A 25,395-nucleotide genomic window follows, 5' to 3' on the forward strand; every position below is an offset into this window, starting at 1 on the left:
CAGTGGTTCCCAACCCTGTCCTGGAGGACCACCAAGCCAATCGGGTTTTCAGGCTAGCCTTAATGAATATGCATGAGAGAGATTTGCATATAATGGAAGTGATAGGCATGCAAATCTGCTCCATGCATATTCATTAGGGCTAGCCTGAAAACCCAATTGGCCTAGTGGTCCTCCAGGACAGGGTTGGGAACCACTGGATTAGGATGCATAACAATGCAATTGCAAAGTATAGTAGAGCAGTGGTTCCCAACCCTGTCCTGGAGGACTACTAGGCCAGTCAGGGTTTTCAGAATAGCCCTAATGAATATGCATGGAGCAGATTTATATGCCTGGCACCTCCATTATATGCAGTTCTCTCTCATGCATATTTATTAGGGTTATCCTGAAAACCCGACTGGCCTGGTGGTCCTCCAGGACAGGGTTGGGAACCACTGTAGTAGAGGGTGTTTGTCCATGGTATATAGTAGTACTTTTACTTAGGGTTACCATATGGCTCCTGAGAAAGGAGGACGGATTGAGACATCCGGGTTTTACATTACATTGCTTTCAATGGAAGTAAAACCCAGATGTCTCTCAATCTGTCCTTACTTTCATTGCTTTCAGTGGGAGTAAAACCCGGATGTCTCAATCCGTGCTAATTTTTCAGGAGCCATATACAGCAGTGATCCTACTTTTACAACTAATCATTTGGATAGTAGTGCCGCTAGATCTATACAGCACTGTACATTAAGGTGCATTATATTGTAAACCGCATAGATTTTAACCTTGGTTTTATATTGGCGGTATATCAAATAAATTGAACTTGAACCTCCAATGCTCAAAACTTACTGTGAACACTTGTAACAAACGCATATGAGTCGTGCCAATAATACATGCAAGTTCGCTGTCACCAGCACCTCCAGACCTGCCTTTAAATTTTCATCATTGAAGGATAGCTCTAAATACTGTGTAACACCAGGCAATATCTGGGAATCTCCAGGGGTGGAAATTTTAATAGTTATGCGCTCAATGTAATACATTTGCACATCATTCTCAGAGGCTGCTACTGGGCACAAAAAAGACCACGCAAATTACTTTGGTGTATCGGAAAGATTAAGTGCGTGTTCTGTGGCTATGCATGATTTAAAACTGCACACACAGCACAAGCAATAGTAATACCACACTGCATAACATGGCACTTCACATGACATTCTCATGACACATTTTCACAGTCCTCACTCTTCACAGCCTCATTCCATAGGGTAGCACATCACTGTCCAAAATAGCAGCTCTGCATAGCAATGTGTTGCACAACATACCGCATAGTATTATATCCACCCAGTGCTGCCTCACACAACATTGACACAGTACAATTTATTTTAAAAACATATAGGCTGCCTAAAACCTAAGCGGGTTGCAAAATACGTGGAGGGGCATAATCGATTGTGTGCCTAAGTCTGAGGTTGGATGTTTTGTGCAAGACGTCCACAAACCCAGTAGGAAAAATTTCCATTTTCAAAGCTGCCAGATGTCTATCTTTTATTTTTGAAAATGAGCTAGATATATACGTTTTGGTCCTTAGGATGTCTACCTTTTTTGTCCATTTTCAAAAATAAAAATGGCCATGTGATAAACGCACAAAAGCAAGTTTTGTAGAAGTACCCACCAACTACCTCGTCTAATCGCGGCAGAGGAATCTCCATCAGCTGAGCCGGTTTTGGAGATTCCTGGCGGTTCAGCTGATGAGGGGTTCCCCCTCCCAGGATCAGCTGAGCCACGGAGCCCTGCGCTCCTCCCCCTGACATTCCCGATATTCCCTTGACATCCTGGACCTCCCCCAACATCCCCTGGCGATTTTGAGCCAATCAGGGTCTTTGGCCCCTCCCACTGCATCCCAAGAAGTATTGGGAAGGGGAAGCCCCATCATTTGCATGTGGCCCTGTAGGCAGGAGGGAGTGGGCTTCCCTCCTGCCGTTTTCTTATCCAAAGGTATGGGGGGGGGGGTCCTGGGATGTAGGAGGGAGGCAGGGATGTCAGGGGAAGTCCAGGTTGCCAGGGGGATATCGGGGATGTCAGGGAGAGGGGTGTAGGGCTTTGGGGATTCCTCTGTCGCGATCAGCTGATGGGAAGCCTATAGGGTTTTTTCGCTCTTTGGATGGTGGGAGGGGGTTACGATCATTGGGGGAGTAAGGGGGGGGGTCATGCCTTAAATCCTCCAGTGGTCTTCTTGTCAGTTTGGGCACCTCTGTGGAACTTAGACGCAACTCAAACAGGTCTAACTGCCGAGGTCTAAGTTCCCTCTAGGAAAGCTGTGATTATGACTGCAGTACATTCAGGTTGAAGCCCACCCGATTTCCGCCCATAACACCTCCCAACACGCTCCTTTGATCCCTGGATGCACAGCAGCTTACAAGTATAGTGCTGCTGCACATTCAGAAAGTTGGTATTATTGGCACTTGGACTTCCCTGCTATTAGGACATCTAAGTACCAACAGGCTGGTTTTTGGACGTTTTAAAGTTTTGATTATGAGCCCCATCATATATAATAAAATGCTAGAGCGCGTATGCGCTCTCAAAAATTTGTGCGGTGTGGCGCCGTGAGGTGTGCTTCTGTGGCAACATTCTAACCTCACGGCGCATGCGGGGACTGAAGGCGCGCGACTGTGCTCTCTCCCTGACTCGGCGCGTCACCGCCCGCCCTCACTCACCGCTGCCTCTCACTCTCTGCCTGCCCGCGTCCTCGCCGTGTCACCTCACTCGCTGCCGCCGATCCTCTTCAGAGCAGCCTGCGATCATGGCCGGCTTTAAAGAACCTCGCAGGCTGCTCTCCAATCTCAGTAGCACAGGATAGCGTCAGAGGGAACGTGCTACCGAGTTGGAGAGCAGCCTGCGAGGTTCGCTAAAGCCAGCCACCACGATCGCAGGCTGCTTTGAAGAGGAGCAGGCCAGAAGACGCCGGGATGGAGGGGAGGGTAAGATGGGGATCAATACTGGGAGCCAGGGGGAGAGGGAAAGGGAAAGGGGGCTGCTTTGGGGGGAGGGGTGTGCTGGGGGGAGACATAAGGGGCCATGGATAGGGAGAGGGAAAAGGGGCTACTTTGGGGGGGAGGTGTGCTGGGGACAGACAGCTTTGCTCGGGGGGGGGGAAGACAGAAGAGGGCCATGGAGAGACAGTTAGGGAGAGGGAAAGGGGGCTGCTTTGGGGGGGAGGTGTGTCCTGGGGGCAGACAGCTTTGCTCGGGGGTGGGGGGGGGGGGGGAGGAGACAGAAGGATACAGACAGCGGCCAAGGAGAGAGAGAGATAAAGAAACACAGACAGACAGACAGACACATCTATTCTAGCACCCGTTAATGTAACGGGCTTAAAGACTAGTAATACATATAAAATACAAAGTAAAATTACTAGCACAAAATAACAAACAATAATAACAAAACATAAGAATTTCTCATCCTGTAACTACTGTTTCCTATTAAACAGTACACCTCATCTATTTCAAAATATTCCTCCAGCACAATAACACTAATAGAAACAATTAGCACAGGACCTGCAGAATTTTTTTTTTTTAAAAAGGCCTAAATATTGCCATGCTGAATCTGGGCGGTGTCTAGGGAAAGTCCCACATTAAGACAAACCAAACCCAAGTTGTAATGCCTTTAATAAAAGGCCCCATAAATTTGGCTTCCAAAACCTCCCTTTTGCAAACTAATCCTCCCTCTTTTACAAAGCCACCTAGCAAAAGCCCCGAAGCCCTTTAAAACTCTATGGGCTTTGGGGTAATTACTGCAGCGGCCCACACTATCAGGCTTTGCGAAAGAGAGGGTAAATTTTATTTTTTTATTGGCAGAAAGATAAAATTCAGAACTTCTAGGGTAGCATTTTCCCGAAGGCATCAGCATGATCTTGAGACAACACTGAGCAAACTCGCAGCCACTCACACTGATGGTAGACTTGCTTATCATCCACGATATGTAGTTAAGCATGATGTCAGGAAATGTGATTTAAGTTTATCTGTATTACCGTTACAGCTTTGGTGGGGTACCTGAGCCAAGGGGGCTGATTTCTTTCTTCAGGTAGGGGAGTGGATGGGCTTTATTAAATGCCTGGTATCTTTAGAACATCTTTGCAGGGCCGGATTTAGATGAAAAGAGGCCCTAGGCTATACCACTTATGAGGCCCTTTCACCTCCCATTTTTAAGTTTGTAAATTACATGAGAGATAATATAATAAAATACATCACTCGGGGCTGAGGCCGATTCCCCTCCGGAGCCGGGAAAGGAGTGGGGGTGGGGGCAGAGAGGAGCAGCGGGATCCGATCCGGAGCTGGAGCACGTGTGCCATTCGGATTCCCCACCCCCCGCTGAATTTTGATGAGTCGCTGGCGCAGGCGCCGTGAGGAGTGACACAGAAGCACACCTCATGCCACCAGGACTCGCGATATTTCAACAGCACGTGCGCGCTCTAGGATTTTATTATTTATGATATAATCATGAAAATATAAAATTAAGCACATAATATACATTTTAAAATATGCAAATTAAAACATATGTTAAGAACTTACTTAGAATTCCGCGAAATGAAGATATTTATCACAAAAAATTTTTTCAATAGTCTATAAACACTTCACTAAAGTATTGAACCTACTGAACTCAAAAGGTGAGAATCAAATGATCGTATACGCAATCCTAAAATAAGAATCTTTTCTAATAACATTAACACGTGTTTCATATTATCGAAGTAACACGAATATAACCGAACGTCGGGATATCAATAGGTCTGTTCGTTTGTCTGTTCCAATCTACACCAATTTGCACTTTATTTATGCAAGAACAAACCAGAGCTCAGTAGCATAAGGCACGTCAATATTTGCCATAGCAATCAGTGAACGTATAAACTATACTTTGGTGCAATCTAGTATAAACAAACGAACAGACCCAATGAGCCAAACGCGTTGATCTTAACCAATACATTTTTATGTTTGTTTATTAGTCATATGCGTAGAATTTCTCTTTATTTTCGGTTCAGTGTTTTAGTGTTCACTGTTTTTAGAATAGTGTAATTTTAATTTTGCTAACAATTTGAATGTAGGCCCCTCTTGATCTTGAGGCCCTAGGCTGAAGCCTAGTTAGCCTATAGGAAAATCCGGCCCTGCATCTATGTGATTCAACCACACTCCCCCCTACATCTTTGTATAAATCACTCAGGACTGGAGAGGAGACACAGCAGAAGGCCTGGAGACAGTTCCCTCCCATAGGTCAGGATTAGATTGGTTATATTGTTTATGTTTATTTAAGATTTGATATACCACTCCTGCATTTTGCTGACCTAAGTGCATTACAATGTATCAAACTAAAATTAAATTAGGTACTTGAGAAAAACTACCCTATCTGTCCCAAAGGCTCACAATCTAGCTAAAGTACCTGATTAAAATAAAAATATGTAATACATTTTCAAGATCAAAAATCAAAGAAATAGAAAATAGAAATAATGAAAGAAGATAAAAAATAAAATAAAACAAATTTAAGAGATAGAAAAGTCTCTGAGGTGGCTTGATAGTAAGTTCAGTCTGCAGAACCAGGTCAACCGGCCACCACTAAAGAAGCAGGACCAGGAACCATGCCAATGAAGGCCAGTCCTCTATTGTGTCCTCTAGTGGGAGAAAGAAAGGAAGTGGAGTTTGGGTGGAACATGGGCAAGGCACATAGATCTTGTAATACATGTGCTGTCTTTTGCAGTCTAGATCCTCTGGCTAATGAAGTGTTCATGCTTAAACACGGGCACATTTTCAGCCATTTATGCTAGTATTTTAATAAACAAAAAGTAGGTATCTACCTTTCTTGTGTTAATGCTACACTTAAAGGAGGAGGAAACAGGAATAGTTATGATTGCTCTTATTAGTGGACTCAAACTTTTGACAGTAGGATGATAGATTTATTTCATAACTTTTTCAGTTGTAGCTGCAGCCAGGTTACATTCAAGAACTTAAGAATCTGAGTTACCTGAAGCAATGGAGGTTTAAGTTACTTTCCCAAGATCACAAGGAGCCACACTGGGATTCAACCTGGGCTTTCCAGGTTTTCAGCTTACTGCTCCAGTCAGTAGTAGTTTGTCTACTTACTTTTGGACAGAGACGGAGGAAGGGTAATTGGGGGTGGGGTGTGTGGACCAATTTAAAATTAAGCACCCATAACATTGGGGGGGGGGGGGGGCATCCGTAGTGTTACCATATGGCTCCAGAAAAAAGGGGACGGATTGAGACAACATCTTGGTTGCTTTCAATGGAAGTAAAACCCGGATGGCTCAATCCGTCCCCTTTTTTCTGGAGCCATATGGTAACCTTAGGCATCCGCCTATTCCTCCCCCTATGTTCACCCCAAACTACACCTATACTTAATGTTCTGATTATTTTAACTGTATAGGGTTAGTAGCTTTGAAAATAAATCGAGGGGTACTCTTGTCCCAAATGTCATTATTTCGAATTGGTCCCTATTCAGTACTCAGACCAACTGAGGGTGGGCTAGAAATCAGAGGACCCTGCAGCCAATAACGATCCACACAGCAGCAACCACACTGCAGGCCAAATCACTGCCCCGACCGAGCAGAAAGGAATCATGGGACGTCAGCCCCCTTGTATCCGGGCAACAAGAATGCGGTAACCATGGTTACCATGCCGGACATTGTGCACCCGGAGCCCAGACGGGAAAGAGAGCGTGAAAAGAAAGACCTGCAAACGAGGTCGCTGATTACAGTTTTATTTTATGCCCTTTATATCATTCATTCCAGTAACGTGCAGAAACTGGGTTGCAAACCATTAAACTTTTATGCTGTTTAAAAGAACAGACGGCGAGCAGAGAGAAAGTGACAGATTTCGGGGGTGGGGGTGAGAGCTAAAGCCGTGCCGGCACTTTCATTCCGTGGCTCAGCGGAGGGTTTTAAGTTTGCTCTGAACCTTAAAAAGAGTTCTAATTAATAGGTTTGTGGATGCTATAGAGCTATTAGAAGCGTAAAAAAATAATGGAAAGGCAGTGTGACTGATACAAGTACTTGTTTTAAGGACATAAAACCAGCCTACAGTGTACTTAAAAAAAGGTGTTCAACAGGAAACAAGCCATGTCCGATTTTACAAAGAAGAAGTCCGAGGATCCAAAACTTCTGAAGGTAATAATAAATTTTTCCATTCCATTTGCTTGTTTATAGACAAATATTTTTGTGGCTAGGACCTAACCACTAGCAAACCTTTTTAGCATGCAACTCAAAAGGAGGTGTAGCCATGAGAAGGGTCAGTGGCGTTCACTAAATATGCGCAGTATTTACAGAATTCTGGAGATACAAGACTGGGATTTACACCTGGTTTCAGTTGGTCTAAATCAGGGGTAGGGAACTCCGGTCCTCGGGAGCTGTATTCCAGTCGGGTTTTCAGGATTTCCCCAATGAATATGCATTGAAAGCAGTTCCCCAATGAATATGCATTGAAAGCAGTGCATGCAAATAGATCTCATGCATATTAATTGAGGAAATCCTGAAAATCCGACTGGAATACGGCTCTCGAGGACCAGAATTCCCTACCCCTGGTCTAAATCCTCGAGCCCAAAGTTGAGCATAGAGCCCAACGCATAGTGCTATGTTATAAAAGGGTGTTCATACTTCAGTGCCCTTTCACCATTATTTTTTATTTTTTTTTGCACCAAATTTTAATCACCTTTTACTGAATCTAGTCCTCTGTATGAAATGCACACATTTACATGTATTATTGCCATGCTTTCATGCACTATATGCTGAAAGATGTAAAGACTGGTTTCTAATAGCACACAGGCAAGATGTGTGCACAAATCAAAATGGTTGCCAATTAGCATCAGTGATATAGATTGTTAGCATTTAATTATTGGTACTAGGGCTCGTTAGCCAATTTAGTTGTGCATGCATCTCAGGGTTGTGCATGGAAACTTATGCACCAATTTATAGATTCTGGGGAAATTTTTTTTTTATACCTTTAGAAGTGTAGTTAAAGAATTTTGTTAATGGGAGCATTGCTGCAAATATTTCCAGTAACCTGATCAGTGTTAAATTTAAATAAGCTCATTTATATTTTAACACAAAAAACCAGGTTGATATAATAAGAGTGCTACCATTAATATGCGCTTCTTGGTGCATATTTTCATGCGTTAAGCAGTAATGCATGAGTTTTAATGCACATTCATGCTTGTATTTGTATTTACAGTTTAGGAGGAGAGTGTGGCATAGTGGTTAGAGTTACACCCTCAGCACTCTGAGGTTGTGAGTTCAAACCCCATGCTGCTCCCTATGACCCTGTGCAAGTCATGTAATCTTCGACTGCCCCAGGTACATTAGATAGATTTTGAGCCCACCAGGACAGATAGGGCAAAAAGCACAGTTACTTACCGTAACAGGTGTTATCCAGGGACAGCAGGCATATATTCTCACATGTGGGTGACGTCATCTACGGAGCCCCAGCGCGGACAGCTTTTCAAGCAAACTTGATTGAAGTTTCAAGTTTGCACACTGCACCACGCATGTGCTAGCCTTCTTGCCCACTAGAGGGCGCATCCCCACCTCGTGGTCCTCAGTTCCATATCATAGCAACAAAAGCCATCCCCGGGGAGGTGGGCGGGTTGTGAGAATATATGCCTGCTGTCCCTGGATAACACCTGTTACGGTAAGTAACTGTGCTTTATCCCAGGACAAGCAGGCATGATATTCTCACATGTGGGTGACCTCCAAGCCAACCAAAAAAGGGTAGGTGGGAGGATGGCAAATTATGAAAACAGATTACGTAACACCGACTGGCCAAACCGGCCGTCGCTTCTGGACAAAGTGTCCAGACAGTAGTGGGAGGTGAACGTATGAACCGAAGACCAAGTGGCAGCTTTACAAATGTCCTCCATAGGCGTGGATCGGAGGAAAGCCACGGAAGCTGCCATCGCTCGGACTTTATGACCCGTAACTCGACCCGAAAGCGGGAGACCAGCCTGAGCGTAGCAAAAAGAAATACAAGCAGCTAACCAGTTTGACAAGGTGCGCTTTGAAACCGGGTGTCCTAACCGATTTGGATCAAAGGACAAAAACAATTGAGGAACCTTCCGATAAGACTTGGAGCGTTGAAGATAAAAAGCCAACGCCCTCTTGCAGTCAAGCGTATGAAGCGCCACTTCACCAGGATGAGAATGGGGCTTCGGAAAAAACACCGGAAGGACAATAGACTGATTGAGGTGGAAATCAGACACAACTTTAGGTAAAAATTTTGGATGGGTGCGAAGAACCACCTTATCATGATGAAACACCGTGAAAGGAGGATCCGCCACCAAGGACTGCAGCTCACTAATCCGACGAGCAGACGTGAGCGCAATTAAAAAGACCACTTTCCAAGTGAGAAACTTTAGATGCGACTTGTCTATGGGCTCAAAGGGAGGCTTCATCAGCTGAGCCAAGACCACATTAAGATCCCACACCACCGGAGGAGGTTTCAGAGGAGGATGGACATTCACTAACCCTTTCATGAAACGAGTCACCAGAGGATGAAGAGAGAGAGAACGACCCTCAAGGTGCTGATGGAATGCAGCAATGGCACTGAGATGTACCCGAATAGAAGTCGTCTTCAGGCCAGACTCAGATAAATGCAAGAGATAGTCCAGAACCGAAGACACAGGCACCGAACTCGGTTCCAAACGATTCAAGGAACACCAGGACGTAAACCTAGTCCACTTCTGGGCATAACAAAGCCGAGTCGAGACCTTGCGCGAGGCCTCCAAAATCTCCCTCACGGCCCGAGACACCGGAATCGAAGTCAGGGGGAGAGAAACCAAGCAGTCAGATGTAAAGACTGAAGATTGGGATGTAACAGCGAACCCCGACTCTGAGACAGCAGAGAGGGAAACACCGGCAGAAGTAGAGGTTCCCTGGCACTGAGTTGAAGAAGCAGGGAGAACCAGGGCTGCCTGGGCCAACGAGGCGCAATGAGGATCATGGAGGCTCCGGTCGATCTGAGATGAACCAGCGTTCTCAAAATCAGAGGAAACGGCGGAAACGCATAAAGGAACCTCCCCTCCCATTCGAGGAGGAAGGCATCCGCCTCGAGACGATCCGGAGAGTAAATCCGAGAGCAATAAAGAGGCAGCTTGCGAGTCTCCGGAGAGGCAAACAGATCCACCAGAGGAGTTCCCCAGCGGTCGAAGACCTCGCGAAGTACTCGGGAGTTCAGAGACCATTCGTGCGGCTGGAGAAGACGACTGAGTTTGTCTGCCAGCTGGTTCTGTTCTCCCTGAATGTACACCGCTCGCAGGAATATGTTCTGGGAGATCGCCCATTCCCAAAGGCGAAGAGACTCCTGACACAGAGGCCAAGAGCCCGTACCCCCTTGTTTGTTGACATAGTACATCGCCACTTGGTTGTCCGTCCGCACGAGCACCACCTGGTCGTGCAGCAGGTGGACAAACGCTCGTGCGGCCAGGAAAATGGCTTGAAGCTCCAGCACATTGATGTGACAACGGCGGTCCTCTGCCGACCACAGACCCTGCGTCCTCAGGCCGTCCAGATGGGCTCCCCACGCGTACTCGGAGGAGTCCGTGGTCAGGACCTTGCTGTGAGGCGGAATGAGAAACAGCAAACCCCCGGACAGATTGGAAGAGCCGGTCCACCAACGGAGCGATCGACGTAAACAAGGAGTCACTGATATCCGGGAAAACCCCGGATCGCGATCCTGCCGCCACTGTGACGCTAGCGTCCACTGCGCGAGCCGCAGGTGCAAGCGAGCGAAAGGCGTGACGTGAACCGTCGACGCCATGTGACCCAGCAAAATCATCATGTTCTGGGCCGACACCTCCGACTGCCCTTGACAGTGGCGGCTCCACCGAAGCAGAGCCTCCCGCCGAGGCGTGGGGAGAAAAGCGCGGAGGCGAACCGTGTCCAGCACGGCTCCAATGAATTGGAGAGACTGCGCCGGGTACAACTGAGACTTGGGAAAGTTCACCTCGAACCCCATGTCCTGCAGAAGACTGATAGTCTGTTGGGTCGCTAAGATAACCCCCTCCCTGGACGGGGCCTTGATCAGCCAATCGTCCAGGTAGGGAAAGACCTGCAGACCCCGCGAGCGCAGGGCCGCCGCAACCACTACCATACACTTGGTGAATACCCGAGGGGACGACGCCAGACCGAAGGGAAGAACCCGATACTGCAGGTGCAACTCCCCGACTTGAAACCGCAAGAACCTGCGGCAAGCGGGATGCACCGGAACATGGGTGTACGCTTCCTTTAAGTCCAGGGAGCACATCCAATCCCCCTCCTCCAACAGCGGATAGAGAACCGGAAGCGATAACATACGGAACTTCTCCCGGACCAGGAACTTGTTGAGCTTCCGGAGGTCCAAAATGGGGCGCAAGTCCCCGGTCTTTTTTGGGACTAAAAAGTAACGGGAGTAAAACCCCTGGCCCATCTGCTCGCGAGGCACCACCTCGACCGCCCGGAGGCTCAACAGGGCCCTGGCTTCTTCCATGAGAAGGGCCAACTGGCTCCGATTGGGAGGGCAAGCTCCAGGAGGCAAGTCCGGAGGCGGACTGGAGAAGTTGAGTGAATAGCCCTCTGAGATTGTCCGGAGCACCCATGCGTCTGACGTAATCGCAGACCAGGCCCCGGCAAAGGCCGTCAGCCGACCCCCGATGGGAAGGGGGTGGCACGATGTCGCGGCGGGGGCCCGCCCCCGACCGCCCACCCCGTCAAAAGGACGGCGCGGCCTTGGCCGCCCCCTGCGCAACGGGCTTAGAGGGGCCACCTCTAGTCTGTTGGGGTGGACGCCGTGGCGGCGGTCTGGAAAAGGCCGGCGTAGACTTCTGAGGGTACCTTCTCGGGGGCTGCCGGAAGGGACGCTGGGCAGGGGCCTTAGGCTTCGGGCGCACCAGAGATGCCAGAGAGCGCTCCTGTTCGGAAAGCCTCTTGGTCGCCGCATCCAAAGATTCGTCGAACAATTCAGACCCAACGCACGGCAAGTTAGCCAGGCGTTCCTGCAAATGCGCCTCCATCTCGAGGGTACGGAGCCACGCCAACCGGCGCATGGCCACCGCACAGGCCGATACCCTCGAGGCAAGTTCAAACGCATCGTAAACTGCGTGGAACAAATATAGGCGCAGCTGGGCCAGGTTAGAGCTGAAGGTGGCAAACCTGTCCCTATGCGACTCTGGTATCACCTCACGAAAGGAGGGGAGGTCCTTCACCATCGTACGTAGGAAAGACGAGTACGAAAAGGCGTAGTTCAGGACCCTCGTTGCCATGAGCGAGTTCGCATAGAGACGACGCCCGAATTTGTCTAAGGTCCGGCCCTCCCTACTCGGCGGAACCGCGGCTGAGACCCTGGAGGGCTGTGATTTCTTAACCGCCGATTCCACTAGGAGCGAATTGTGAGAAAGTTGGCCCTTCTCGAAACCCTTGATGGGGAGGGTGCGATACTTCGACTCCATTTTTGAGGGGACCACAGCGACCGTCAAGGGAGCCTCCAGATTCCTCAGGAAGGTCTGGCAGAGGACCTTGTTAACCGGAAGGCGCGGGGATTCCCGAGGCGGGGCAGGAAGATCCTGCTCCTCCAAAAACTCCTTGGTGTAAGCGGACCCTTCCGACAAGTCTACACCCAAAGCCGCCGCCATATCCTGCACGAACCTCGTAAAAGAGGAAGGTTTAGCAGGAGGAGAGGGAGACCGAGACTTCCCGGCGGAACCGAAGGGAGAGGCCTCGTGAGAATATCTGGGCTCCCTACCAGACCCCGACCCCAACGAGGCACAGTCCTGCGACCTCGACGGAGTCGGAGACCGGGTGCGTCTAAAGGAACCTCTCGGGGATCCCCCCGGGGTCCTAGGCACCGAAAGCCCGACCCTTCGGTCCCGGCGAGGAGGCCCGGGAGCTCTCCCTGGCCGGAGACCGGAATAAGACGGGGTTATCCACCCGCAGGTCCTTCACCTGCAAGGCCTCGGCCCCGGCCGGCGACGAGCGACCGCGCCGCCGAGGCGAGGCCCGAGACCGCTTGGCCTTCCTCGGCCGGCGCCTCGCCCGAGACCTGCCCGAGGGCGACGACCCCCGCGAGGACTCAGAGGATGAAGACGAGATCCTCCGCACCCGGCGCACCTTGTCTTTCGGGCGCACGCTACGCTCCGGCGGATCCCGCGAAGCCGGGTCCGAGGGTACTGCCGAGGTCGAGGCCGTGGGCGCCTCGGGAGCCGAAGCCCCGGTACCCGAGGCCGAGGTCGTCAACTGCGGGGCCACCGAGGCCGGAGCAGCCGAGGCCGAAGCCTGCTGCAGATGTTCAATGGCCCCGGTGAGCTCCGAGGCGATTAATGCCCGGAGCAAGTCTTGAAACACAGGGATTGACATTCCCTGTGGCAAGACCTGCCGCTGCTCCTCGGAGGGCGACCTCGGTCTCGAGTATTCCCTCGGGGCGGCGGATGTGGGCATCTTGGGCTTAACAGAGGTGGACCCTCCCGCCGAAGAGCCCGAGGATGGCTTTTTAGATGATCCAGGAGCTGAGGAGGGAAGTGGAGACTTACCCGAGGCCTTGGATGAGGCCGGCTGCTTCGATGGCAACGAGGCCCGAGGCGAAGCCGATGGTCCCGAAGCTGAGGTCGAGGCCGAGGTCGATGTCGAGGCCGAGGTCAAGGCCGGGGCCGAAGCCGAGGCCGAACTCGAGGCCTTCCCGGGCGGGGACTCGACCGAGAAAAGTTCTGCCATGCGGGCTTTTCGGCGCTTGAGTGCCCGCTTCTGGAAGGTGGCACACTTCTCGCAGGACGCTGTAGGGTGTTGGGGCCCCAAGCACCTCAAACAGCACCTGTGCGGATCAGTGATTGATAGGAGCCGTTCACAGCGCCCGCACTTTTTAAAGCCCGTTACGGGCCGGGACATGGGCCCAAGGGAGGCCGGGAACAAGCGAGGTTCCTCGGCCACGGCTACCGGGAGCCCCCGGTAGCGATAAAATTTGAAAGTTTTTTTTTTTTTTTTTTTTGAAAAGAAAGGAAAAAAAGAATAAAGACAAAAAAAACGCAGCGACCGCGCGAAATACCCTACACAGCCGCGGCGACAGAAGGCACAAGAGCACAATTTTTTCCACAGGGCTTCTGGCTCCGCGGATGAAATTGAACTGAGGACCACGAGGTGGGGATGCGCCCTCTAGTGGGCAAGAAGGCTAGCACATGCGTGGTGCAGTGTGCAAACTTGAAACTTCAATCAAGTTTGCTTGAAAAGCTGTCCGCGCTGGGGCTCCGTAGATGACGTCACCCACATGTGAGAATATCATGCCTGCTTGTCCTGGGATAATGCTTGAAGTACCTATATGTGTAAACTGTTTTGATTGCTGTTGTATAACTACAAAAAGGCAATATACAAGTCCCATTCCTCTATCCCTAAATTGGTTCCTCATTACTGGTCATGTCTTTCAAGTTCTCTTTTCAGTAAGAATCTGGTGCTGAGCTCTAAAGTATTTTTTTCGGTGACTACTCAGTTTATTGTTTAAAATGATATGTGTACTAACTTTGTAACTGCACTGTGAAAACAGATGGCAAAGCTAACCTAAATGGAACTGTCAATAAACTATTTACATCTAATGGCCATGGAGCACAATTATTCTTCATTTTATTGAGGCTGGCAGAGAAGCTGAAAAAGCCTCTTAATTCACAATTTATGTGCTCTTACTTATTTTTAACTTGTACTGTTTGGCTAGAAAGAATTTGTCTTTATGTATTAGGAAGCTCGAGAGCTCGTCTTGACAGACGATCTTAACGCGGTTGCCTGTCACAGGTGTGTGGTAGGTGGGGAAGTTAGGATTGGCTAGCAGGTCTTTTCCACCGAGGGGAAGACCCGCTTTTGGAGGGCCGCAGCCAAAAAGAGCATCGGAAGGGAGGGCTTAAAAGCCGGGACTTTGGAGGACTCAGGGCTTAGCTGGTCCTCCGAGGCGGCTTTTCCTGCCCACCCGCCCTTGGGTTCAGGCACCGGTGGGCTGGTGCTGTGGTGGCATGGGGTGCGGTAACCCGACCTACAGGCTGCTGGGTTCATCAGGGGATGAGCGGTGGGTCGGCTGGGAGCCGTGCCTGGTGGGTCGGGTGACCCTGGAGAATGGGGTGTAGGGGACATGCTACCCCTCAGATCCTTGCTGGCATGGCAGTGTCGGGGGCCATAACTGGTTATTTAAGGTAGCTCAGGAATATTGTGTTATGGTGTTAATATGTTGTTAATATATTTAATTTGTAATATTCAATAAACAGGACTGCGGCTAATGTTCACCATCAATGGAGTCTTGCGTGTTAATGTGTTCTGTGGAAGGGGGTGTGGTGGGGATGGTCTTGGGGAGCGGGCCTATCCATGTTCCACTGTTATTACTGACAATAGAAAATATATTATGTGCACATCCAGGGGGAGGGAGGGAGGGTGGATTTATTTTTTAAATGATTCTCTGAATTCTTGTAAAATTAATGTATGGGTTTATTTATTAGTGCTTATTATCTCTTATGGATATGAAATGTATATCATAATGAGCTTTTTGAAGATTTGTTTATTAAATTAAAAAAATTATAATAGTTATGGGATAGGGTGGGGGGAGGGATATAGATTGATTTGTTTCTTGAAAGAGTATTAAGTGATGACTTAAATATAAAATGTATTTAATTTGTATAGCACTTATTGAAAATATTGAAAATGAATAAAGAATTTTAAAAAAAGAAAGAAAATAAAACTGTGATCTTGTACTCTGATCAAATGTTTGGACATACATTTCAAATATGGAGAACACCATTTCTTTCAAGGATTAGCACAGATCTTCTTTTTTAAGTACGTTACTGTAAGTGAACATGATTATTACTGTAGGAGGTTGTTATTTGGAAATTGTAGCTGTTAAAAAATTGTTCCTTCTTTTATTATGTTTTATCATGTGATATCATTTTAGTATCGCTGCAGGACTTGTGCTCAGTCAGTACCATCAGAAATCAGTTTTCTAGTATGCAGAACTATATTGAAAGCTTTCAAAAAGAAGGAATGATATTTAAAACAGTTGCAGTTTCCAAAATGTCAGCCTCCTATGGATTATTTATTTATTTCATTTTTCTATCCTGTTGTCCCTATAGAGCTCAGAATGGGTTACAGGTTAAACATACATAAAATACAGTTAACAGGTTACAATATGACAGTTACAGAACAATTTTACGATACATGGTTGTGTCCTAATTCTAAACATACTAGGGGCTCCTTTCACAAAGGTGCGCTAGCGTTTTTAGCGCACGCACTGGATTAGCATAATGAGATGGATAACCTGGGCATACAGATGGATAAACTGGCCTCACTTGTGTATGCTGGACACTACAGACATTTTTAACATATATTTTCCCATAGTCTATACCAGCTTTCCTTTCAAGCTAACCAGATGGCCCAGCCTGTACTTTGCTGTCTGTGAACACATGTATCCTTTGAAATGCTAACCCAGTTGGCCTTTGCTGCAAAGTGCTTGTCTCCATTCCCTGCTGGGAGGATATTTCTCCAAGGTTCTGCTGAGCTGTTATCAGTGCTGTTTGACTTCGCATATACAAGGCACCCTGAAAAGCCATAAAACATTTATAACAATCAACAATCCCTGCAGGATGATGGGGGAGTAGAGAGATGAGGGAACATTTGCTGCCTGTCTCTGAAGCGAGTTATGGGAACCAGGCACAGCTGGGGTGCTGAAAGGTCACCCTTGCCAACTTTCTGCATAAGACTATCTACAAGGTCTCCATCCTGAAGATGTACAGCAGGGGTGTCCAATGTCGGTCCTCGAGGGCCGCAATCCAGTCGGGTTTTCAGGATTTCCTCAGTGAATATGCATGAGATCTATGTGCATGCACTGCTTTCAATGCATATTCATTGGGGAAATCCTGAAAACCCGATTGGATTGCGGCCCTCGAGGACCGACATTGAACACCCCTGATGTACAGCATTGTAAAACCACAAATTAGCATCTGCAAAGTGATAAGGATCTCAGAGCTGGAGGAAGAAAGTTCACGAAGAATTCTCTGTTTCTGCTTGGGCCCCTCTCCTGGGGGGGGGAAGTGAGAGAGGCGTGGACTGGGGGGGGAGGAATAGTTAGGTATACATTTTTGTACCAATAGGGAAGTACATGACCAGAGTTCGGGGATGTGCTTTTTGGAACAAAGGAAGAATTTCTCTGTATAAAAAAAACATGCATCACAGGTAGAGCCAGAGAGATTCACTTGCTTATGCTAGCCCCTGCTAGGCATATGAGTGTAAGTTCTACTCTCCATTGCATATTGTGAACTGACAATATATTTCTTTCTGCTCTGCCTTTGCTGCTGTAATTTTGTAAGTCTTTATACTAACAATAAAAATATTGTCTGTTTTGGAAAATACAATGTCGTCTCTTAGTCATTCCAATGAGGTAAAATAAGTGCCATTACTTCAATGCGCTATAGCATGCGCTAGCCGAAAAACTACCGCCTGCTCAAGAGGAGGCGGTAGCGGCTAGTGCGCGCTATGTGGCGTATTAAAGGCCCTAATGCGCCTTCGTAAAAGGAGCCCTAGGGGTCTAATACCTATAAACATAAAATAAGAGTTCAGAGGTTAAAGTTTGCCATAGTTTTTCCTCAACAGTGTAAATTTTTCAATACAAGTTTTTATCCTAACGAGAGACACATATTAGGGATCTAATACCAATATACATAATATATAGTTACAGGTTAAATTAGCCATAGTTACAGTGGAAGATGTTTCAAAACCAGTTTTTTCTAATGTGATACATACTGGGATCTAGTACCAATATATGTTTCTTTGTAATCCATCGGTCAATGGCAGGGGAGTTAGGTGAAGCTGAGGAGTCCTTCAAGGGATCTGATCTGCGGGGGCAGTCAATTCCAGTGGTTCGGTATGAAGTGGGAGTAGGAATATCGTTTGGCAGTTTGCAGTTGATAGGCACAACCAGGAGGCGTAGTTATTTAAAAAAAAATTCTATCCCGCTTATCAACTAAGCGGGTAACAGTTAGTACATATATAAAAATAACAGACTTTACATTATATGTCAAAGACACTCATTAAAAGACCATCATCTTGTATTCCAATCATATAGGAGTGTTATATTCTCCACTGACTTCAGAACCATCTAAAAAAGGCTCTGACAAATAGGCAGGTCTTTAACAGTTTTTTAAATGACCTGAAATCTGCACATGTTCTCAATGTCCCTTTCAGTGTGTTCCAAAGTCTTGTACCTGCTACAGATACAGCACCTGCCCTGCTAGTTTTTTGGGTTTGTTTGTTTTTTTATAATGTACCTCTTGCACTTTTTTCTCAATTCATTTCTTAGTTGATTCAGAGCGTAAATTTCGATTTGGAGTGTACCTTTTCAAAATTTGGACAAGGCACCATGGTGACATGCCATAAAGCACATGGTGTATTACAGTCAAGACCTTAAACTCAGCCTCAGTCGGCAACCAATGTAATTTCTTTAACACCAGAGTGAAATGATCATACTTTGATATCCCAGTGATTAGCCTAGTCACCCTAGTGGCTGTATTTTGTATTATCTGCAAGGCTTGTATCCTTGCTCTTGTAATGGCCAAAAATAGATAATGGTAGCAGCTTTGAAATGTGCTTAGCCAGCATTTGGTCTGCCTGTTGGAACATTGATGTGACAGTGCTCTCTTTGTAAGCTTCATGGGCAGTTCATGAGGGACTGGATGGACCATTCAGGTCTTATCTGCCGTCATTTACTGTTACTATGACTTTATTGGCAGTGCAGATGTGTACATTAGTGGCTATCTGCTGTGGAAATCTTTCCTTTTGACAAGGCTGCTGGATCTGTCTTAGGGAAAAAGGAACTAAAAGAACATTGGAGGAATGTGCATGGGTTTTATCAGCTGTTTTTCAGTAATATGCTGAAAGTAATCTTCCTTTAAATCACATTAAAGTACAAAAGTGTCTGAATCAATGTAATGGAGTTTGCCTTAATCATATCACTTGAGCTATCTGTCCCCTAAAAGACTACTTCTGCCTCTAATGCAGTGTCTCTCAATTTTTTTTAAGCTCTGGCACACTAAATGGAGCAAATGTTTTTCATGGCACATTATAATTGAAATTATAAAATTGCAAAACCAACAAAAAAATTAAGGGATCCTTTTATTAAGGCGCGCAAACTGATTTAGCACACGCTAACCGATTTTAGCGTGCACTAACTGATTAACGTGCGCTAAATGCTAAAGCACATGTATCAAAGTCAGTCCTCGCAATCCATTCTTCAATGCAAGACTTGAGGGTCAGTGGCTGTCCCTATTCATACTCTGATTCTTATGTGAGCTAAGTATAGGATAATGAAGCCATTGTGACATCACTGATAAGGTTGGCTCTTAGGTATTGGTGGAAAGAAGCATTATGACATCACAATCTCAGCTCTGGAATGTTGCTACTCTTTGGATTTCTGCCAGGTACTTGTGACCTGGGTTGGCCACTGTTGGAAACAGGATGTTGGGCTTGATGGACCTTCAGTCTGTCCCAGTATGGCAACGCTTATGGTCTTATGTTCTAACCATCCTGTGTCATTCTTTAGTGTCTATCTCAACCTCAGTCCTTCTACACCAGCATTCTTCAACGCAAGGCTTGAGGGTCAGTGGCTTTGCCCATTCATAATCTGATTCTTATTTGAGCCAAGTATAGGATAATGAAGCCATTGTGACATCACTGATGAGGTTGGCTCTTAAGTACTGGTGGAATGAGGCATTATGACATCACAATCTCAGCTCTGGAATGTTGCTACTCAACCTCAGTCCTTCTACACCAGCATTCTTCAACGCAAGGCTTGAGGGTCAGTGGCTGTGCCTATTCATACAGTGATTCTATTCTCTCCTTAAAGAATGACATGGAGATAGTTTTCTGCAGTTATCCTTGGGGATGGGAACGGTGAATTTTGTCACCGTGTCATTCTCTACGTCATGTTCTGTACAGGAAAAAAAAAGAAAGGAACTCTGTAGCTATGTCTGCAGCAGTTCATACCTAGCTCTCTTTCTTCCTCTCCCAAACCATCAGTATATCCACAAAACTGGATTGAGAGCCAGGACAAAGCTATCACCAAGCAATCTCACAAAATCTTAGTGACTGCCACTGACCAATGCTCTATGCCCACCCAAAAGCTACAATCACTGTAGACCTCTATACACCTTCTCAAAATAGGAAAGATGGCACATTTAAATCCAGTGCCCAAATGAATCCCCTCGAATATGCCTCCTTGTGCCATCATGCTGAATCGAACACAATTGATAATTTTGGTGGATGAATGCCAAAGAAGAGGAAATCATGTGTCTCCATTACTTAAAAAAGCACATTGGTTCCCGGTTGCTCATCGTATATTATATAAACTATGTCTGCTTACCTTTAAATCCTTACTATTTAAAACCCCTGCTTTCATTTTTAGAGTTTTAATTCCTTATTCTACCTCTAGATTTTTTAGATCAAATGACCAATACTTATTGGTCATTCCCTCGTTGAAAATTATTAACACGAGGCGTCACACTATTTTTTCTGTAACGGCTCCTCAATCCTGGAATGCCCTTCCACTATATATAAGGGAGGAAAAGAATTTGGACAAATTTAAGAGCAAACTTAAGACTTTTCTCTTCAAAGATGCATATAATGAGTAAACGAAATGCTACTGACTCTCTTTACCCATATATGTTATTATATTCTACATCTGTTTCCCTTCCTCTTGTTTTTTACCTTAAATGTATTGCCTTTAAACACCGATTGTAATTTCTTAATAATTTTCCCTTTTGTTTTGACATTGTTTGTATAAGTTATTATATTTAACAAACTTAAATTTTGTCCAGGAATGTTTGTACCTGTCGATTTAACTTGTCTAAATTCATGTTTGTGAGATATGTTTCCCATAATTTTGTATTTTTATCTAGTGTACATCGCCTAGAACTTGGAATAGGCGATTAATCAAATTTTATAATAAACTTGAAACTTGAAATTGAAAATCCTCTGTTGACATATGAATACAGTGTTTATTACATGTTGCATTTTTTTTCTCATCAATAACATTAAATAATAATTAACTCAGGTTTTTTCTTCATTTCAGCCAAAGATGGATTCTGTGCATAATATGAGTTATCCTAAAGATCTGGCAGGATTACCACCTCTTCCTACTGAAGATGCAGATGAGCCATCAGAACTATACCAGGTATGCAAGTCTTCTATCACTGGGTAAGATATGAAATTATATATCTATTAACTAGGTGGTGAGATTAAGAGCAATCAGACCTAGTTTCTTAGATAGTCTACAGATGTAATTAGCTTCTTTTTGAGCCTTAGTTGCCTGTTCTTTAGTTTTTGACTATTTTATATCACAGTAGGTTGGATGTTTGATCCCAGCATGTTACTTGGTTTGATCTTAATTTAAAGACTGTGCAGTGAATATATATGCCTAGGGATGTGCAATTTACACAAGAGTTATCCTGTCTCATTGCATGTCTAGTTTAATGTGATGTTGGAAGGCCAATAAAGAGCTTAAACATTCTCTGTGATTCTGTGACTATGTGGGTAGTGACATAGTAAGGAGGCACGGGGTGGGGGCGCTGGCACCGCTCCTAATTGCTTGCGTGCCTTCACTTCCCCCCCCACGTGCATCTAGCTCTTCAATGACGCTAGAAGCAGTTCCAATCTGCTGCTCATGCAGCTCCCCTCTGTTGTTACTGCTGGATCCCGGTATTAGGCTGGAGCAGGCAGCAAGCTAGAGATGCTGCTTGCGCTGGAGAAGCTAAACGGGTACGGAGGAAGGAACAGGGCTCGCAGCATGGATTGGTGGCGGAAGGAGGGGATGGAGAAAAGAGCCAGGTGGGGGGGGGGCCCTCCTACCCTCGCTAAGTTAGTGCCAGGGTCCATTGAGATGCAGTAGTGTAGCTCATTGATGTGCCTGATTTACCCCATCCCTTGCGTGATAGTCTGGTACACAATCTGACCCCTGTCTCCCACTCTGTCTACTAAACATAAATTATCACACAAAGGAGCCAGTGGGCAGACAAAGAAAAGCACACAGGACCCCTATATAAACAAATGTGAAACTTTTACTTTAAAATATCTTTATAATATTTGAACAAATTAAAATCTGGGAGGAGGGAGAACTAGGGGCACAATAAAAGAAGGGGAAGGTTCATTATGAAAAGGGCTATTTACAGTTGGAAGGGGACACCTATATAAACAAATGTGAAACTTTTACTTTAAAATATCTTTATAATATTTGAACAAATTAAAATCTGGGAGGAGGGAGAACTAGGGGCACAATAAAAGAAGGGGAAGGTTCACTATGAAAAGGGCTATTTACAGTTGGAAGGGGGGGGGGGAGAGAGAACCCAAAAGCTGCTGGAGCTGCCTCAGGGTGGGGCTGGGGGTGGGCAGACTAATGACTTTGGAAGGGGTCTGGCCTATGGCTAGGAGCAAGGCCAAGGGTAGTTAATATGTACCCTTGACTATGCTGTAGGCTCTCCATATAAGAACAAAACAATTGCCATACTGGGACAGACCGAAGGTCCATAAAGCCCAGTATCCTGTTTCCAACAATGGTCATCCCAGGTCACAAGTACCTAGCTAGATCCCAAGTAGTAAAACATATTTTATGCTGCTTATCCTAGGACTAAGCAGTGGATATCCCCAAGCCATCTCAATAAAGGCCTATGAACTTCTCTTTTAGGAAATTATCCAAGCCTTTTTTAAACCTGCTAATTGATTTCAACACATTCTCTGACAACGAATTTCAGAGTTTAGTTACACATTGGGTGAAGAAATATTTTCTTCGGTTTGTTTTAAATGTACTACTTAGTAGTTTCATCGCATACTCCCTAATCCTAGTATTTTTGGAAAGAGTGAAGAAGCATTTCACATCTACCCTTTCCACTCTACTCGGTATTTTATAGACTTCTATCATATCGCCCCTGAGCCGTCTCTTCTCCAAGCTGAAGAGCCATAGCAGCTACTGTAAGAGAGCTGAGACAGGCTGCAGCACATTTCCAGCACAGGTCACATTGAGTAAGGCTGTCACAGCCTGTGAGGTGGACTGGGAGGAGGGGAGGTCTGAATTTGGGAGTTTTTGAGGTTTCTGCGTGTTCCCCTGTGTTCCCCCCACCTGAAAAACCCTAAAATTGCCATTTCTGTATATAAATTGTCTCTGTCAAAAGGCAAAATTAATCTTATTTCAAGCTTAGATTAAAAAAAAATTCTATAGCAGACAAGCCTTTGGTGTTCTTGGAAGCTAAAGACCTTTTTAGCTCCTAATCTTTGAAATAGCAGCAGATGAGTAGTTAGAAAGTACAAGGCAAGTCTAAAAGGCATGAATGAAGTCCCATTTCTTATCATTACATCTTCAACAATGCAGAAAGATCCCAGTGAATATGTGGGAGAGACGGTATGGGGTATAATATGCTTGAATCCTATCTATATGGTGCTCATATTCTTATTCAGTCCTGTGCCAGTTACTGGAAATTGCCTCTTGAACAGTATGTTCATTTAATAGGAGTTTCTTTCTATTTCAGACTGTTGTTAAACACAGCTATTACCCGCCTTTGATGCAAAATGCACCATGGACTTTGGCGGCTCCTTTTAAAGAGCAACGCCATTGCCGAAGTCCAAGTGAGACTATAGCTAATAATTACACTCTCACAGCACGCAACCTAAAATTGGGAGAGCTACCTGAGTTTGCACCCGTTAAAGCAAGCACACCATTAGGATCACCAAGGCAAAGAAAACATTTCTGTATCCTATTTATTTCAATTATATAGGCATGAATCATACGAATAAGTAGGAGCCTCTTACTGCATGTTAGAGCTGTGAATCTATTTTTGTAGGGGTCCTTTTACTAAGGTGCAGAATTACACCCCACCCCTTTAGTGCGAGTTAAATGCCGAGCCGCCCATTCTAATCCTGTGGTTGCTCAGCATTTAGCTTGCACTGCTCAGCAACGTGGCTTGATAAAAGGGGGGTTAGCAAGTTGCTAATGTGTATTAAGTGCCATGCAACCCATAGGTATACAGTAGACTGTGCGGGGGAGAATGTAGTGCAGTAGTTAAAGCTATAGCCTGAGCTCCCTGAGGTTGTGTGTTCAAACCCACACTGCTTCTTGTGAGGCAAGTCACTCAATCCCCCCATTGCCCCAGGTACATTAGATACATTGTGAGCCTGCTGGAACAGACAGGGAAAAATGCTTGAGTACCTGAATAAATTAATGTAAACTGTTCTGAGCTCCTCTGGGAGAATGGTATAGAAAATTGAATGAATAAATAAATAGTATGAAAAGTTTCAGCCTCTGATAACCAGAGCTGATATTTGTGACATCATAAAGCCTCATTCCATCAATGGCTTCATTGTCCTACTAGTCTTATAGCCCGTTACATTAACGGGTGCTAGAATATATGTCTGCCTGTCTGTCTTTCTTTCTTTCTGTCTGTCTGTCTCCCTCCCGCTGTCTGTCTTTCTTTCTGTCTCTCTCTTTCCTTTGCTGTCCACCCCTTGCCTGCTCCCACTGTCCATCAGTAGCCCTTCTCCCTTCCTTTTACCTCCCCTGCGTCCACCACCACTCCTTCACTGCTCTCCCTGTCCAGCAGCAGCCCTTTTCCCTTCATTTTACCTCCCGCCTGTCCAGCAGCACCTCTTCCCTGCTCCCCCTGTTCAGCAGTAGGCCTTATCCCTTTCTTTTACCCCCCCTGTCCAGCAGCACCTCTTTCCTGCTCCCCCTGTCCAGCAGTAGGCCTCCTTTCCTGTTACCTCCCCCCCTGACAATCAGCACCTGTTCCCTGTTCCTCCTGTCCAGCAGTAGGCCTCCCTTCCTGTTTCCTCCCTCCCTGTCCAGCAACACCTCTTTCATGCTCTCCCTGTCCAGCAGCACCCTTTACCTGCTCCCCTTGTCCAGCATCCGACTTCCGTTCCGTTCGCGGATGCTGTCCTGTCCTGTCAGCACTCGCATGATACCTTTCACCACAGCTCAACTGCCTGCACGCGACAACAGTCGCCGCGGCCTGCACGTGCCAACAGCCGCCTCAAGTCGCCCTGGTACTGGCCTGCTCCCGGCATTGCTGCCACTGCCGCCATCCATACTGGGCGGAAAGGTGGGTTCCATGAGAGGCCCGCAGGGCCGAAGCCGGTCAGCATGTCTGGAGCTTGGGAGGAGGAGTCCTGGTGTCTTCTAGCGCGAATGCGCACTCCTGCCTGCCAGGGACCTACAGATCACGTAAAACGGAACATGCAAGTAAGAGTGCGCATGCGCGCTTAGGGTTTTATTATAGTAGATGTGCTTATTTAAGGTGTTTGTTGTATTTTCTGAAATTTCCATCCAGTAAAAGAGACTTAATGTCCTTTTTTTTTTTTTTTAAATAAATCTTTATTCATTTTTAATCTTTCAACAAGGTAACAAAATAAAA

General features: G+C 46.2%; 1 protein-coding gene across 2 annotated transcripts in view; it reads left to right on the forward strand.

Annotated features, from left to right (window-relative positions):
• Positions 1-6,685: 6,685 nt before the first annotated feature.
• The window catches only part of DNAH3 (dynein axonemal heavy chain 3), a 294,020-nt gene continuing 275,310 nt past the window's right edge, over positions 6,686-25,395 (forward strand). Inside the window, exons 1-3 of one of the 2 annotated variants that reach the window (XM_033963933.1) lie at positions 6,686-7,135; positions 21,069-21,170; positions 23,515-23,734. In XM_033963933.1, coding sequence (XP_033819824.1) covers positions 7,088-7,135; positions 21,069-21,170; positions 23,515-23,734 — 370 coding nt within the window. In that variant the 5' untranslated portion in view covers positions 6,686-7,087. The remainder of the gene's footprint in view (positions 7,136-21,068; positions 21,171-23,514; positions 23,735-25,395) is intronic. The other variant, XM_033963934.1, reaches the window with a different exon arrangement.

The sequence above is a fragment of the Geotrypetes seraphini genome, chromosome 11, assembly GCF_902459505.1.
Source record: "Geotrypetes seraphini chromosome 11, aGeoSer1.1, whole genome shotgun sequence".
In the NCBI taxonomy this organism is placed as follows: Eukaryota; Metazoa; Chordata; class Amphibia; order Gymnophiona; family Dermophiidae; genus Geotrypetes; species Geotrypetes seraphini.